This window comes from Argiope bruennichi, chromosome 3 (assembly GCF_947563725.1).
Source record: "Argiope bruennichi chromosome 3, qqArgBrue1.1, whole genome shotgun sequence".
NCBI lineage: Eukaryota > Metazoa > Arthropoda > Arachnida > Araneae > Araneidae > Argiope > Argiope bruennichi.
In genome coordinates this window covers 8470810-8489518 of record NC_079153.1, presented here as the reverse complement: position 1 = coordinate 8489518, position 18709 = coordinate 8470810, and the positions used below count along the sequence as shown (strand labels likewise).

General features: G+C 27.9%; 1 protein-coding gene across 1 annotated transcript in view; it reads left to right on the top strand.

The window, feature by feature from the left end:
• Positions 1 to 9949: 9949 nt before the first annotated feature.
• The window catches only part of LOC129963394 (cGMP-dependent 3',5'-cyclic phosphodiesterase-like), a 58333-nt gene continuing 49573 nt past the window's right edge, over positions 9950 to 18709 (top strand). The window contains exon 1 of the mRNA XM_056077736.1: positions 9950 to 10306. Within this exon, the coding sequence (XP_055933711.1) occupies positions 10227 to 10306 (80 nt within the window). The 5' untranslated portion in view covers positions 9950 to 10226. The remainder of the gene's footprint in view (positions 10307 to 18709) is intronic.

Genomic DNA, 18709 nt, shown 5'->3' with positions numbered 1-18709 from the left:
CTTCGATTTTAAACTTTTTTTCATGTTTTTTTTCTTTCAAAAGAAATCCATAGAATTTTTTTCTTAAAAAAACCCACTTCATTTAGGCTTTTAAGAACATCACTGATAAAACAAAACAGTACGGTATTTCGAATATTTAACTAAAGAGTATTTATATGTTTACATTTCAAATTTGTCATTTCAATTAAATCCTTATTGGATGCACTTAATATACAAAAATATCAAAGAAAAATTTCATATTTTACAACCATTTTATGTAAAATATACTATTATAGGATAGCTATGCTAGAAATAAGTTTTAATCTAATGTAATAATGTGTAGAATATTTAATTACCTATATTTATAAAAAAATTATTGATAACTGGTTTTGTAAGCTTGCTATAATCGCTTTACAGTTTTTGTTTGTTTGTCTTTTCGAATTTTCAAAGGAAATAAGGGGAGAATCTCCCCCGTCAGAAGTTGGAAGTTTCTGGATCTCAGATCCTGAAGATCAAAGGAGTATTTAACCAAAGTTTAAAAACCAAATAAATTTATTTTTCTATTTCGCTTAACTGCAATGGGATAATATTAATTTTAAATAAATTAGTGAGTTCTTATTTCAGACTTGCATTATTATTTCGACCTATTTAAGAACTTAAAGAATTCTTGAAAGAGGTATTGCTGTATAAATTATTAAAAAAAATATTTGCTATTTTAATTTATTTAAGGGATTTTGCAATTCACAAGTCAGACATATTGTTAAGCACTGTTAAAGTGCTCGCACAACTGAAAAATAACATAATGTAAATATTGATTTAATCCTAATATACCATATGATTTTAGAACAGTGTCGAGATCTCTTTGTGTACAGTGAATGAGCTCATGAAAGGAAATTATTAAAAATCATATTCATCCTTTTTTTTTTCAAAATGCCTTTCGAACTGCCAAATTCAGTTAAAGATTATATCTTTGTTTCTATTTAAGTTGTGAATATACAATACTTTGTCGATATTCAAGAACCGATCTAAGCTCTCTAGGACATTGGTTAAAGATCTGATAAAAAAAATCTGAAAACTTAATGCTTTGCATTGGCTGCCTTATTCACCAGTTATAAGGAGGGCCGCGATTGCCTGGTAGTAAGGACGGAAGCGGATGGTTTCAACTCTCGTGTAAGCAGATATGATGTACTCGAAATCAGTTGGGGCCAAACATCCTCCCGCTGCTGTGATGTAGTGCGGTAATTTGGAAAAGGGGATGCCAGCTCAGGTGTCGTCCTCGTCATCTGACCGTGGTTTAAAATTACGAGGTCCACCCAAAATAGCCCAAGTGTTACTTTAAAACGGTATGTTATAAATAAATAAACTAAAAAACCAGCTATAAATTTATATATTCTAATTCTGAGGTCACGTGAAAATTTGGATTGCAGGAAGAAATCAAAGGACTTGTTAGTTTCAAAAATACCAAAATTAACTCATTTTCAACCATCAAAAGGAAACATTAAAATCCGTATTTAGTATCTTTTTGACTTGGTTGACTCTGAACGTGTTCACTTTCAAAATACTGCCCATCTGATTTGTTTTCCTCAGTTGAATACAACAGTCTATTTGTATTACTAAGACTAACACAGAAGTTATTTCAGCTCAAAATCGTAAGCTAGTTAAAATTTGCATTGTAAAATAGCTATGTAAAATATAAATCATTAGTAAAATTACTAGAAAAAGTAATTTCCTGTGTTTACAGTCTATAGAAATCTCTGAATATTCATGCATTGTACGTTAACTATTGTGTACTTGGGCATTTGAGTTTGAAGTTATGAAAACAAGCCTGAACCTTGCGAAATTGCAACACAATAGTAATTATGAAATAGCCTGCTCATGCTTCATTTTAGGCTACGATCCAATGTTCGGAAACTCAAGGAGACAAAGAACACAGGCTTGTGCTTTACTCCGGAATTCTTATTTATTTATTTATTTTGTTTTCACATCAGTGGCAGCTAGCTGTTTCCTTTTGTTCGCACAGCTATTAGAGTCATGGAACAATACATTCACGATAATTTTATTTCCTGTATAATATTTTATTAAATAACTTTCGCTTCTTCATCGTACTTCACTAAACGTGAAATTTTTCAGGCATCGAGCTTTATCTTAAAATATGAAAACTCACGGAGGTTGCCATTTTTGGCTGGAAATCTTCATTGTATAAGTACTTATTCCCAGCGAAATAATAAACTAATCGATTCCCATTATGTAAGTGCTTGCTGTCAACAGGATATCCGCATATTGATCAGCAAAGTTTGAAGAATAAAAAAGAAAATAATTAGATAGCCTTGATCTGATAGTTTTTTTTCTAAGAGCAATTATTATGAAAGTATAGATAAGGTTCTAGCCTTGATGATGAGCTTTAGTTCAATCTTGGTGGATTTTTATTACAACGCAATGATCTCAGCTTTTCTTCATAAAGATAAAGGATTTTCGTATGGAGCCTATTCTGGTATTATTTACTGAAAAAAATCAATAATAAAACAAATTTCTAATATTCTCGGGTATGCACATAATCTTCATGATATTTAACGAAAATAAGATTTAATGTTTCGAGATTTTTTATTAATTTTCAAGAATGTTAATAGTGTATGATTCGATAATGCATGCTGTAAACAGGGGCAGATTCCCGGGAAGGGAAGAGCTTGGGGGTCATGACCTACCCGAAAACATAGAAATGCTATTGTTCCATTTAAAAAATACAATAACTTTGATTGAAGCCAGTTAGGCAAAAGAATTAAACAAATTTTTTATTAATCCATCTTTTTTGTAGCTTTATATTTTAATCATCATAAAATATTCTTTTAAACTTTATTGATGAGCAATCAATTCACCTTAGGGCTCTATCGTGTATCTATGCTATGAACACTAAATACAAAACATAAGATACATTCAAGACGGTGTTCCTACATAATTCAATCTAAGGGGAGGCCCTAAAGGCCTTAATTTCTACCATTTTAATGCTTTTTATTAGTATCAAACCCCTACAAAAATTTCAGAGCATAAGATTATCATATCATGACTTCTATTCCCCCCCCCAAAAAAAAAATGCATGTATATAAAGGCTTTTAACTCCCTTACTCCTATTTTTCTAATTTAAAAAATAGAAATGAATCTCGCTTTTTGATTCTTCATTTGTTCTGCACATTAAAGTTTATTTTTTTTTTAAAAAATTCATTTCAAATAATTTGTAGAAAATCTGTGTATCAGAAAGAATATTCAATTCTTTAGAAAATTTTGTTTAATTTTGTCTTTTTAATCAATTCCTAATATTTTTATACTCGAATCTTCATTCATTTCCAGATGTGCTAGATTTTGGAATTTTTGACATTTGTTTGTTTTTACTAACAGTACAAAATATTTCCAACGTTAATATTTTCAGAACATAATTATCAGTTAATAGATCATTTAATTAAAAATAAAATTGTTTTACTCCTCTCTTGATTTGAAAGTGAATGTGGAAAAAAATTGATTGCAAGATTCTATATCATTCGTAAACAAGTCAATTATGGTTTGACAATCGGTTAGTACAACTAATTGTTTTAAAAGTTTTCGCCAGACATGATTTATTTTATTTGTTCTCAGTTGTCTAATTTTATTTTTATGTGAAGGGCGCATTGTTTTATTTAAAACTATTTTTATCGAGTTGATTTTAACATAAAATGAGGGAAAAGAACTTTCTTCAAATTTTATCTTTCTTTATATTTTAAAGTCTACATTCTCATTATTTGTACATCTACTTAAATAAGTTTCACGGTTCAGTAAAGATTTATTGAATTTGACTTTTTAAAATCTTTTTTCTTATTTATATGGAAAAACATTCCTCAAATTGAGCTGTAAATCATTTTCCAAATCCTAATCGAAATTCAGAAAAATGTTATTTATTAACTTCTTAATTTCCTTTTATAATAATTTTGAAATTTCATAAATATATTTTAATGAATACAGGTTGAAATTTTAGAATTATAGTATAATGAATGCTGTTCTTCAGTTTTATTATATTGCATATAATAGAACTGAATAGATATTGATATAGATGTAGATAAAGCTGAATACCTGAGCAACATTCTATAAGCTTATCAAGCTGGAAACATTTTCTCTTTTGAAAATTATTTTCCGATCCCTCTTTTTCTAGAACGTATAGTTTCAGTACCACTTTTTTCTGTCAGACGATTCCAGGTCATCCTTTCTGTAGTATTTTGCATTGAAATATTATTCCTTATTTTCTCTCGGAAAAAGATTTTGCAACCATTAAAATATTAAATTATAAAAAAATTCTTCACTTTCTTAAAAGAGGAAAAAAAAAATACTTTTATAAAAAAAAACACCATATATTATGATAGTATGAGGTGAATTTTAGAAATAGTATCTAGTGCTCCTGATGAAAGTACTTCGACATTTAAAAATATCTTTCTTAATAAAATCACTTGTCAGTTAACTCCGTTTTCTTCTGTTTAACCCTCAATAAGTTTTTTTGAGGGTTAAACAGAAAATATTTTTTGAAATAAAATTTACTGTATTACTTATTTTTGAAAATAAAATTTACTGTAGCATTCTATGTCTTTTATTTATGTCTTTAAAAAAATTCCTATTTAATATTTAAAACCTAGTTATTTTTTGCATATAAGATAAATTATATTATTATATTACAACTCAAATGTATTATAAATTTTTCAAGCGCAAACAAATTCATATGTTATATGGACATTAAAGTTACATGGAAAAATATATGCAAATTTATATAAGAATCCATAAATAATTTTAACGAAATAAAAATTAGATTGTTATTACGTTAATATAGATTTTTATAGTATATATTGTTATAATAGATTTTTTATACGTATTTTATTATTTCATATTTTATTATAATAGTTTTTTTATTGAAAGATTTTGATTTGACTTTCGCAGTTAACCTTCGCAGACAATTATAATAACGATAAACAAATCATTGAACGAAACGAATTTTGAATCGTTGATGTAACGAATTTTTTCCTCAAAGATCAAACAATCTCTTTACTGGGAAAAATGCTGATAAATAATGTCTGTAAATCCGAACAAAAGTTCGCAATAAATAAATAGGTAGATTGAAAGAATAGATCAATTTTCTTTTTCTTAATAAATTATTTCACATTTTGGCTAAGTTTTGCTTTATTTTTATATCTAAATATCTAAAAAATAATGCAATGAGTGATCTTTTAATACAATAAATAATTTTTTATATTCCGAATTATTTATAGATTTTTTAAATGGATTATTAATTGTCATAGCTACTGAACAAAATAAGTGATTTTTTTAATAAGGTATTCATCAATTTTTTTAAAAGCAGAATAAAATTTTGTATTCTAAAATAGATTGAAACTCTTCTGCTTGTTATATAAAAAAGTATTATTAAAGCTTGTTGTTTAAATATTTTTCTGCTGCATTTCATTTCAAAGGAAAAAAAGGCTCAATGCATTTAAAAGCAACTAAAATGGAGCTCGTGACTAAAAAATTATTTGTATACTATTATATAATAAATATATAGCAATATAATAAATTATAGAATAAAGATTAGAAAATAATTAAATAAAAGAAGTAAAATTTTTTCAAAATGCATTAATTAAAGTATATTTTAATGATAGTTTTTATTACATTTTTAACTTATAGATATGTCTATTTCTATCGCCATAATCATTGTGTCATAAGCTACCTTTAGCTATGAAGCTTTCAACTATTAGCTATCTTCGTTTCGGAAATTTAGTAGTAAAGTGTACAAATGTCATTCATTCTGATATATACAATTATTTAGAAACAACTGCATACACCAGAATATAACATATATAATATCAGTACATGCATAAAGTTTAAAAAAATAGCAACAAAAAGACGAATAGATGGACCTGTTATTCTAACAATGATTTCTGATGTATCAGAAGAAAGTTTAAATAGAACCATCATCATTGTATGAAGTATATCAAAGTGTACAATTAAATAGGATTAGTAATAAAATAACCGAGTTTAATCGGATTTTTTTTCTTAAAATATTGATTTTCGATGTTTGTTATTGGAAAAATAACACAATTTGCGTTAAGTAATAATTATTTGCACATAGTAAAATTCAAATATATAATTGTTCGATCCATGATTCATCACCAACCCAAAAAACGATTCTCTGTCCCAAGAATATCTATGATTCTCTCTCTAATTTCTTTTACGTCGACAGAAACTCAAATAGTGTGATCATTTCAACAGTTTGCATTCTCATTTATTGACGAAATATTTATAGCTTTGAGATTTGAAAATATTACGAAATTCTCATACATCCGGATGTTACATTAATGATCTTTTAAAGGATGTGATTTGATTTTTGATTTATGTCCTGTTTAAGGATAATTAATGTCCTGTTTTGAAGAGTATTGCCCTGTGTTGAAATTTTTCACTGAATATTTTGAGGTAAGTGCTTATGAAATCCTATCATTATAATATGAAGTGTCTGAGCCGAAGAAATGAATCACATCTATAATTCAGAAATCGCATCTATAATATGTTTTCCTAAATCATTAATGTTTTTCTGCCTCCAGTTGTTCTTTTTCTTAAATTTTAGTTATGTCTCAGGTTTTACTTTAAATTGTTCTGTTTTTGTTTTATAATCTCTGTTTTAATTTCTAAAATAGCTCAAAATCAAATCTAATCTTTAATCTTTATTTTATACATTTTTTTTTAAAGATCGAATTTTGAAAACGAGCTTTTACTGAAATCCTGCAACACCAGTTTTGAAATTTTATATATTTCTGTGTTCTTTGTTCTCTATTACCATACCTTAGATAATCAGAACTTTCAATTTTAGAAAGCATTCCATTTATGATAATAAGCATTAAATGAAATATTTAAAAATAGAAATTAAAATATTTTTGTTTTAGTAAACTTATAAAAAATGTGTTCATAAGACAGTTTTCGTTTTTTTTTTCCAAATTAATTTTAATCTTGCTCTTAGTTCTAGAATCCTAAATAATAAGTCAAATTCAGGTTCATCGGTTACACAATGTTTGGCATCTCTTTGTAGCAAGGGTAATGTATCAAATACACAATTTCACAGTTTGTAAACTTTCTAGAATGTTTTCTCCTTCAAATTTTTGCAAGTTTATTATTGATAAATAATAATTTTTTTAAACTTTAACGAGATGCTTTAAATACTGAATCTAAATGTAAATCCAGAATAACAAGTCAAAAACTAGGATTGTCCCGATTAATCTGAAATATCTGGTTATTTAAGTATTGTGCTACCATTAGACTATTCACAAAAAGTGACATTACACAAATGTTTTTTCAGTATAGGATTGAAATTTTTCCTCTTAAACTGGATAGCTATTTATAGCGAAAATAATTTCCAGAGCCGAGATTTCAGTGGTTTAGTGGTATAGCGTTTGTCTGCAGAGTGATGAAACGAAGGTTAACTGCAGGCAGATATCTAAAAATTGCTTTAGATATCTGCCTTCCCCTTTGTTACAAGCAAGTTTATTATTGATCAAAATGATAACTAAATTTCTAAACTTTAATTCGATGCTTTAAATATTAAATCCGAAATATCAAGTCAAAAATGGGATTGTCCCGCTTAATCCGGAATATCTGGTCACTTAACTATTCATAATTTTGATACCATTAGCCTATTCAAGGAATTAAAACATTTTGCCTATGAAATTCAGTTTCTGATTGAAATTTTTCCTTACTAAACTGGATAGTTACACTATTGCGAAAATAATTTTCAATACCGTGGCCTCAGTGATTTAGTGGTATAGTACTTGTTTACAGAGTGATGAGGAGATGAAGGTGAACTGAAGACAGTTGACTGAAAATTGTTTCTTTTTTCTTTATAACTTTTTCTCGTTTTTCAAGAACGTTCCTTTGTTTTGAATAAGCTGATTTCCAAGACTGTCGACATTTTTAGCATACATATAATTATCGTGATTTCGTCGCAGAATTGCTACTGAAACTGCATTTCTGCTTTAAAATATTCTCAGCAAATAATGATTGAGAAAAGGAATGCATCAGAAATAATTTCTTTTTATATTTTAAATAAAACTTTTAATTGTGATAATTTTTTAAAAAATTACAATAAAATTCAGACAGCCCAAGGAATTTGATTCAAAATAAGTTATTTTATCTCAAAATGAACTATCCGATTTAATTTTATTTAATTAGATCCTACATCCTACTTTTTGAAGCTAGGCTGTATTATTTAGGGACAGGCTTCATAATTTTGATGTGTAGTCAAATGAAGGGAACGACACCTGAGCAGGTATCCTTACCTACCAACTGGAGGGTGCGCCAAATTTTGGATGGAATTGATTTTCAAGTTCCAAGCCCAAATAAGACACATGCGGGGGAACACATTCCCTCGCGACTGTCTTGGCTAATCTGAAATGCACGGTCATTTCATTGAAACGCATGGTCTCTTTATTGCTGAACATTTCATGCGATTTCAGGACAGCATGTGGCTTCTTTTATAATGAAATAAAGCAAAAAAAGGGATGTTTAATTAGATTCATCAAATAAATCTCTTTTTTGTAGGAAAAAAGAAAAATTATTTGAAAAGAACTTTGGTCGGAGTTACTTACAAATGAAATTGAATAAAAATATTGAAATATCACCTATTTGGCATCTATTTTATTTTTTTCATCGTGTATTTTATTTTTTATATTTTAAATTAAACTTTTAATTATGATCAATTTTTTAAAAAATTATAATAAAAAAAAAGACAATCCGTGGAATTTGGTTCAAAATAAGCTATTTTATTACAAACTTAGACAAAGAGCCTGAAATCTGAACTCCCGATTTACTTTAATTAGATTAACATCCTATTTTTTGAAGCTAAGCAATACTATTTAGGGATAGGTTTCAGAATTTTCATGTGTAGTCAGATGACGTGAATGATACCTGAGCAGGCATCCCTTGTCCACAAACTAGAGAGTGCACCAAATTCTGGATGGAATTGATTCTCGATTTCCTAGCCCAAATAAGACACCTCCGAGGGAAACATCTCTTCACGACTTTCTTGGATAATACAAAGTAGTATTAAATTGTTGTTTACATACATCATACCCACATAGTATTACATATAAAATATACAAAATCGTATATAATCGACATGTACTAATATACATAGTCGTTTCACTGAAACGCATGGTCTCTTTACTATTGAAAATTTTATGTAAGATCATGACACCATGTGGCTCCTTTCAAAATGAAATAAAGCAAAAATTAAGAGCATGTTCGATTAGACTCATTAAAAATAATCTCTCTTTTTTGTTGTTAGAGAAAAGCATTGAAAACTTGTTTGTAAAGCACTGTGTAACAAAAGTATTGGAAAGCATTTTGGACAAAGTTATTTATAAGGGAAATTGAATAGATAGTTGAAATATCACCTATTTTTTCACTCATATTGAATATCATCCCTTAAAATGAATTAATTATTAAAAAGATGATGCTTCCAAACTGATTTTATGCAAACAAAAGCAAAAAATAATCGGAAACAACGCATTGTGCGTATGTTAATATTCAAATCACTCATATTACCCAAAACACTTCAAACAGGTTTTATAAAAATAGCACACAGACAATTTAACAAAAACAAAATTCGACTAAAAATGGTTTTAAATTCTCCTGCAGAACTTTCAACTTGTATGCAAAACGGCATCAGGTTAGAGGGAACGTCACTTCTTCCATCCTTAGGAGAAAAATGGAACATGACGTCGAACACGTGTACTTCTCATTTTTATCAAATTTTCCTCAAATGAGCTTCTGTTTTCTTGCGTTATAAATTGCCTTTCCATCATCTCCGAAAATCTTTTCATCTGGCGATATTTAGATAGCTGTTCATCGCCTGAACTGGCAACCCTGTGCAAAAAGCTACTAGTCTAATTTGAATCACAGGAGTTCCTTTTTTTAACAACAAAGCCTGCGAGTGTTCAAGCACTAACATTTACAGGGAAGCCGAGAAAAAAAAATAGATCTATAGAATTTTTTTCCTCAGATTTTGGAAACATTTCGCATTTTATAGTGAGCATGAAGTGATGATTTTTCTACGTTGGATTTATTCATTTTAATGCAACTTTGAGTTATTGGTGCTGTGTGAAAAAATTAAGGCTTTAATGCTTTTGTCGTGATTGTAGGAACAATTGCTTGAAGAAAGAGAAATATTTTTTTTTTCTTGTGTGAATAATATTTTTCTCATGACGTGCTTGTTTGGAAGATATCGAAAGTACGCTCTGAAGGATAATTGGGGTGACAAAAAGGGCACTAATCCATTAACGTAAGTGAAATGCTTTTTTATTATTGCTATTAGGTTATTGTAGAACTCAGATTAATATGCAATTTCAAAAAAAATCTTTCATAATTTTTTTTTAATAAAATTTAGTAGTCACATGAATATCTATTTTTTCCCAATTTCTAGTTGATCATTTACTTTTTTCTGCAAAAAATAATTAAATAAAATAAAAACTCTTATCGTATAGTGTTAATGAAGATTTGATAAATTATTTATTTTCAAAATAATTGGAAACCCAAACAAGGATGCTAATCAATAGCAATGCTTAAAAAATGGTAAAATGTTTCCATTTAAATATTAATTTATATACAAATTATGTAATTCAAATGTAATTCTATTATTTTATTATTAAATTAATATTAATTTATATACAAATTAGATAATTCAATTCAAATTCTAAGGAGTGCCATTTAAGGCACTTAGAATAAATTAGCTGGTAGAATTTGAAAATCCTGCAATTATTTCTATTTTTTTTTCTTTTTAATATTCTAAATTTTTTTATTGATTACCCAATTTTTCTTTCAAAATATTCTAAGGCTATTCTAGCATTTGAAGCTATGTGTTAATTAATCATATGTTGAATTTTGATATTTTCATTTACAACACAAAGACTTATTCCGACATGGGCATCCCTTATTAGTTCGGGTAGTCCTTATTTCATTCATTGTCCTATTTAAAAGAAACATTTCTGGATTTGTTCAGCTTTTAAGTAAAATTTCTTGAGTTGTCCCTTTTTCATACTTGCAAACAAATAGTTAATATTAAAAAAATTTTTAAAGCATCAATCAGATTTAATTTTAAAAATCTTTTAAATTTAACAGTTGAAAGGTTAGAATTTGGTTATATATTTAAAGAAATAATGGCAGCCAGATTCTAATTTTCCTTGAATATCATCATATTTTAGGATAGTCATGAATAGCATTGCGGTGTTATTTGTATTTAGGTTAGTATTGTATTTGTATTAGTCTTTTGTACCAACGAATTTGAGTAAGAATTTATTTACATGTTTGCTGCTTTTCTTCAGAGAAACAGTAAACTTGTATAATGAAGAACATATCTGTAATTTACGTATAAATTGTGCCATTATACATGTTATAATATCAACATTCTATGATTTATCCAGGCAATTAAGTTACAAATAATCTTATTTCCGTGTGGTTCAAATAGCACTACCAGATTCTAATTATTCTTATTTCATCATGTTTCGAATAGGTAAACAGATTCCTTAAGCTCTAAAATGTCTCTCATTTCATACATGCATTGCAAAATTTTTAGGTACTTTTAAGTTGATTTGTATCACGATAAGATTTAATTTTGGAATATATTCCTCACGCACGTCCTTATATGTTGAAGTTTTAAAATTTTGTATACTTGTGTGTCTTTGATAACATTATACAATCTTAATATTTTCAAAACTTAATAGTCTGTGAATCAATTTATTTAGTTCAATTTAATTCAAAATGAATGATGCCACTTGATACGGAATTAGAGAAAAAAAATTGATTGTAAAATCTTATATTTCCGATAATGATTTTTAAATTAAATACTAAATAGAGAGAACAATTAAAATAAGAAAACTTTTTATTACACTTATACAAATTTATTTTTAAAAAACATCTTTTATGTAAGGTTTAAGATACTATTTATTTTTTATTTAAGTTAAATAATAAAACATTAATTTCAAATATTTTAAATTTTATGCATTAAAAGATTCTAAATAATAGAAAACTGAGTAGGTGTATCATTCATTCCCTTTTAAATTTCCGTTTCAAATATTTTCTCACAGAATCCAAATTAACGATTTTCTAGAAGAATTCTGATTGATCAGTGTTTCTAAAATTGATGCACAAATTATTCCAACGATTTTGTAATTTGATTTTAGTATTTCTAATAGTTGTTTCATGTTATTCTAGTAATTTTAAATACGTTTAAAGTGAAATATTTTAATCATGCTCCATTTTTTTTATTTGGCTATTTTTCTATTTTTATCAAAAAAGAGTTAATTCTTATTAACACAATATTTCTAATTCACTTTATGAATTGCGTTAAATTTTAAAATATCTTAAATATAATATTTAATATATAACCTGAAATTAACAAATTCCCAAAGCAAAATACCCGAGTTCTAAAGAGTTCGTCCATTGATTACTGACCCTAATCCTTCATGTGCAAATCTAAATAATTTGTGCATTGCAGATAATTCACCAAACTTTTTTCGATGAATTAAAGAAAGAGATTGTGAATATACTTTTCGTGATTCGATTTTAATTTGTGTAACAGTGGAACGTCTTTTTATTTAAAATATTAAGTCTCAACGTATAAAATATAAAGAATTCTGCTTCTTCTTCTATTTGCGCAGTTGAATGTTTGTTGTCTTGATAATTATTTAGCATTCTTGTGCATTCATTTTAAACTAGTTATTTGAAAGAAACTGACAAGATAAAAGAAATTTAGCCGTAAGTTATCCCAACATTAATCCTCACACCACCAGAAATAAAATTCGAAAAATATATAAATGAAATCTTTATATCTTAAAAACAGAAATTGTGCCAGATGCATTTTATACATTTTAGCGAGCAATGCTATTATAATGCTGCCTAACTTCTGTTAATTTCTGAAATATCTGGATTGTTAACTTCTGAAAATATCTGGATTTATTCTCATAATCTTTTTTTTTATTAATGTATTAATAAAATTTGCATATTTTATTTGCTTATGAAGAGTGAATTTAAAATTTCTCTCAATTTTATAAATAAAAACAGTAAAAGAAAGAAATCAACCTAACGTTAGAGCATTAAACTATTCATTATTTTCTCTTTTAACTAAAAATACAAAAATATTTATTGGTGGCTTAATTCTATGGACAGTCTTTCTATTTCAACTGAACAAAAAGAACGAAAACAGCTCATTTAACATGAATTATTTTTTTATTCTAAAATTATACAATGTTATCGTTTGCTATTTTATTTATATAAGTCTTTATGTAAAGGCTAGGAAGAATATTTGATGTGACTCATTAAAACACATGGATAATTTATACAATAAAGAAAATACTGATTAGTGTTTGGTTTAAAGCTACTGGAATTTCCAGCTGGAATCAATGCTATATGACAAACCACTAGAAATATATTAAGAAATGTTTTTACTTTTATTTTATTTATAAATTTCAACATTTCAATATTCTTCAACATTTATAATCAAAAATAATTAGATAATTGCCTTAAATTAAAATTATTTCTTTGAAAACTTGCGTAGTCAATATTTTAATTAAATTTCTATGTAATTATAATTAAATAAGGCTCTATTTTCTATATTTGAAAGGCTTTATTTTCTATATTTTATCTACCATACTTTCTTTTTTCCATACTTGAGATTTTAAATAAAATTTTCGAATAGAAATATGGTTTCGAATTCTTTTTTCTTCGCAATAAAAAATGGGTAGCTAGTGTAAAGTGTTGAAGGAGTTCTGAATCAGCCATGAGAGCGAGCACAAGGACTTTATTTCCACACACAATTTATTTTTCATGTTTGATTTAAAAGGCAAGACTAATAATAATTACAAAAATTACCAATTATTTTTCAATTTAGTAAAATACTTTACTTAGATTTACTTTTCTCCTCTAATTTGAAGTCCTGGGGCCAAATTGAGAATAGCTTATCATAAACCAGTTCTACCCTAATGTAAAGGCACATCACTTTCGACCTTTTCTAGACTTCATTCAATCTGGAAATCTAGTTGAATGGCGCAGTTTAAAATAATTATCTTTTTTATTTTGATTTTTTCTTAAACGCGAGGTTTCTGCATACTTGGTATTATGGCCCAGCATACGAAAACTTCACAATTTAAGCAGTAGTGAATAAAGTTACTCTAATATTACCAAGTCATAATGAATGATGGTTTAGAACTAGTTGTCATTCTATAAAAATTTTATCAATAAGATTATGATTTAATCATTAACGTCAGTACGTTATGTAAATTATCATGTTCCATTGTGAATTTTTTTCTATTTAAACGGCTTTCTTAAATAACTTTGATTTTAAGTGACTAAAATTTTTAAACTTCAGTTTAAGAATATTGACAGAGTGGATTGGCGTATTTGGCAGTGTGTATCTTTTAATTTAAATGGCTTACTCAAATAGCTTTGATTTAAAGTGACCAACATTTCCAAAATTCAATTTAGGATGTTGTATATATTGAAAGAGGAGTCTGGCGCATTTGGCGTTATGTATTTTTTAATTTAAACGGCTTACTCAAATAGCTTTGATTTAAAGTGACCAAAATTTCTTAACTTTAATCATTCTTTGAAAGTTTAAACAGCTTTGATTTAGTGACTAGAATTTCTAAACTGCAATTTAAGATGTTGTAGATATTGTAGGAGAGGTTTGGTGTATCTCTAAAGAATTATAAATTGGCAGAACTGGACGTCTAGTTTTAATAGAAATGTCTGATAACTGCCATTTAGACACAAATGTCTGTACATATATGGAACTTAAAAATAATTTTTACTTTTTTACTAATTTATTTTTTTAAAAAACATAGAATTTTTCAAAAGTAATTAAAAGTAAAACTCGGACAAAAAAAATTCAAACTGCGACCACTTCGCCAATTTCGGAGTATATGACCATTTTATTTGCATGTATAAAGATCAATGTCGATTAAAAATTAAAAAGACTGTTTAAAAAACACATTCTGAAACGTGATCAACGACAAGAAAGAGAATAGGATTTTGTAACAGAGTGTGATTATATATTTAGCTTTTTACTAATTACACAAAAAATTATTTTCTTTAGCCAGACAAATTTCAACAACGGGCGATTCGCTATGCATGCGAGGCTTGCGTATATCAAAGTTATTAGGGACAAACAACCTACCGTTAATGTGCTTTGGTATATAGAGATGAAATATCACTTTGCTTGTAATCCTTCTCATCTACCCACGGTTTAGAAACTCTAACTTGCTTAACGCTTACAAACCTTGTATAAATTCAAAACGGGACTTTAATTTTAACTAAAAAAATTCACAAAGAATAGCACTTTTGACATTTCTCCATATTCTGCAACTATGTCCCTCAATAAGATAATGAGTTTTGATAAATGATGTCAAATTTTAGCTTACCCTCACATTTTATTGGTGCTTGTTTTTTTTCTTTCCTTTCTTTTTTCTGGCAAGCATCAAATTTATCAGGGATAAACATCCTACCGTTAGTTGCTCTGGTACATAAAGCGAAAATATCAAATTACTTGTAAATATTACTTTTTCCTTGGCTGCGTATGAATATTCCACAATTTTCTTTCTTTTTTGCGATTCATGATTTTATATTTAATTCCAACAGAAGCTGCACTATCATTCGAAATATCTGTGTGATTGAAATTATTTGTTTTACTATCAAATTTCATTTTATTTAAATATTTGCTTCGTATGGTAATTAATACGGCACATTAAAGGTATTATAACGTTAAATGAAAAGAAAAATCTGCTAAAACTTATTCAAATTTAAATTTAATTTATTTTAGTCGTAAATCACTGATAATATTGAACCAATATAGTTGCAAAGAACTTATGATAATTAAATCGGAATTTATTATTAACTAGTACTAGAAGCTATAATTAGCTAGTACTAGATGCTTAAAACGCAGACATTCATATAAAAAGACATATAGACTGAGCTGTTAAGAAAAAATACCCTGTAAATGGGTTTTGCTAAAGAATAACTACAAGAAAGTAATTCGTATTAACTTAAACATCGTAAAAAAGAGTTAAACAATATAGTTCTAAATGTATTTTGTAAAATCTGAAATGATGACAAATGCATTTCCACAATCTATTTTTTAAAAAACTAGGAAAACATTGATCACACATTTTAGATTGAAAAGACTTCATTTAATTTGATATGTGCGGAATAAAAGTCTATTTTTCTGCTGCATCTAGCAATTTTCCATGGATAGTGTAATCCTCTATTATTATCTCTTCTTTGCATGATTTCTTCTTTCTTATGAAATAAATTAGGGTGATATAATTCATTCTCTAGAATAAAGAAGAAATGTTTTAAAAATCCTGGTATATATAATATAAAATAATTAAAAAACAGCATGATCGAAATATCCATCATCCTACGAATTTACATGTTAAGCTCAGTATAAAATCTCCAATCACCATCTTATGATGGAAATTTCCATCATCATGCAATGAAGGATTATTAGGGTTGAAATCCGATATATTATCATATGCGAATAACAAATAGCTTCGTTTAAAAGTGTCTGAGCATATTGGCAGATATAAACAGGGATTTAAAAATTGTCAATTGCGAGGTTCATTGCTGCTTTGATATTATCTACACAATGGTCTTTTAAGAAATTTCGCTGAAATATTTTTATGTAATGTCTTAAAATGACATTTTTTTTTTGTATTTTTCAAAATAAAAATGTTTACAAAGTGTGGTATGTATCATTTATTTATGTATAATTGAGCTATGTATACTGTATGTATTCTCGAAATAATGTGTGTACTTAACTACTTGTGGCGTGACTCCATATCTGAATATGTTACTGAAACAAGCAACCATTATCGCCACGCCCTAATTAACATACCTAAAAATACACGGAAATTGATGTTCTCAATCGCTGTACTAGACTTTATTTGAATAATCGTTCTATTTTTAAAGCAATTTATTTGTTAACCAAAAAGGCAGATTTCGTCCATTAATATATTTTTAGCCACACTGTTTCAATTATCCTATTCACTGAAAAAACAAATGCTTTACCTTCATTACAAAACAGAGTTTTTACCATATGACGAAGATTATCATTTAAGCTAAGAATGCTTTTTATTTAAATATAGTCATTATAAAGAGTTGAAAGCCATAAAATTATATTTGTCAGTTATGAAATTAGAAATTGTCTTCTTATAAAACATAAATTATAATGACTAAATTATAAGTACTTGTATGAAATTTTCTTCTGTTGCAGCAAAAGATTTTATTACTTTCCCTCTCGATGAATATTTTTTGTCCTTATACCGCATGCACAGGAACTATATCTACAAAAGTTGATTGCGGTTTAAATACATTTTGTAGCGGTTTAATAAACTTTGCGTAACAGACGTTTAAGCACTTTCTGAGGGCCGAGATAGCCTGGTTGGTCGGGCGTTGGACTCGCGTCTCTTAGGTAGTGAGTTCGAACCCCGCCGGCTGAAGACTCTCAGTGTGTGTGGTAGCTGGCGCACATATAAATATGTCCTGGTCACAAAGTCCTCCATGTTGAGTGTAATACCACTGGGGGTACTGGTTCAGGGGTGATCGTTCTCTTATTCAAGACTAAATTACGATCTGTAGATGAGCGCATGGATGAAGTCCGCCCCGTAAAAAGTATTGTGACGTGGGAGTAGCAAAGTTGTACTCTTGGCTCTAGTTGGCGCTACTGTAAGAACAAGAGACACTCACTCGGCTTAAATCGATAATAGTTAACTGTCAGCGGGCTTGTAAAGTGCCAAAAGTCACAACACAAACACTTTCTGTTTCATGTAGTAGATCATCCTGGATGTGAAGAAGTCTAAAAACAGATTTTTTTGTTTTGTTTTGTTTCGGTTAGTTTTCTATTCCGATCGCTATGGCGCCTAGAGTTAACCACTTCGCATACAAAGACGAGTCTGGCTAATGCATCGAATAGCTGAATTTTTTTATTTTAATTCTGCAATGAAGTTAAAATATCATATAATTTAAAATGAAAAAATCAATTAAAAACTCTTTAATATCTCAAATGTCCTTATATTATTATACAAATTAAAATAATTTCAAACAATGCTAGAAAAAATCTAGAGCTTTTAATGTCCAGTTGGATGATAGCGCCTCTTGTCTGCATCACCCTCAGTCACCTTGCAACCTAAAATGAATTTTTATTCCCCTTAGAATTATGATTGTCATTCACCATATCATTTTTATTTTTCAAATCATTTTTAAGTTGCTTCTTTAAATTTGACATCTTTTTTATAATTTTCCTTTTAAGTAAAACTGATAAATTCCACTATTTTCTTGTTTTCAGAGCTGAAAATAATCTGTAACGACTTCAGCGAAATGCGAAATTAAAAATAAAACATTTTAGTAAGTCTATACCGAAGTGAGATAACATTTAATTTTGTCTACTTTTCTTAGCTTTAGAAGATTTCAAGATCTCCCCTTTTTCATCAATAGTGAATTCTCTTCTGATAAGATCACATTTATCGAACGTTACACTTTTTTTCTGTAATATCATCTATCTCGAATTCACAAATGGGAGTGCAGAGCTGTTATACGGAAGTAAAAAAGACGACTGGGAAAACCAGATTGCTCCTGATAAAAGAAATATCTCGGATATAATTCTAAGAACAGAAAAAATAGAACAAAAATTAAGAAT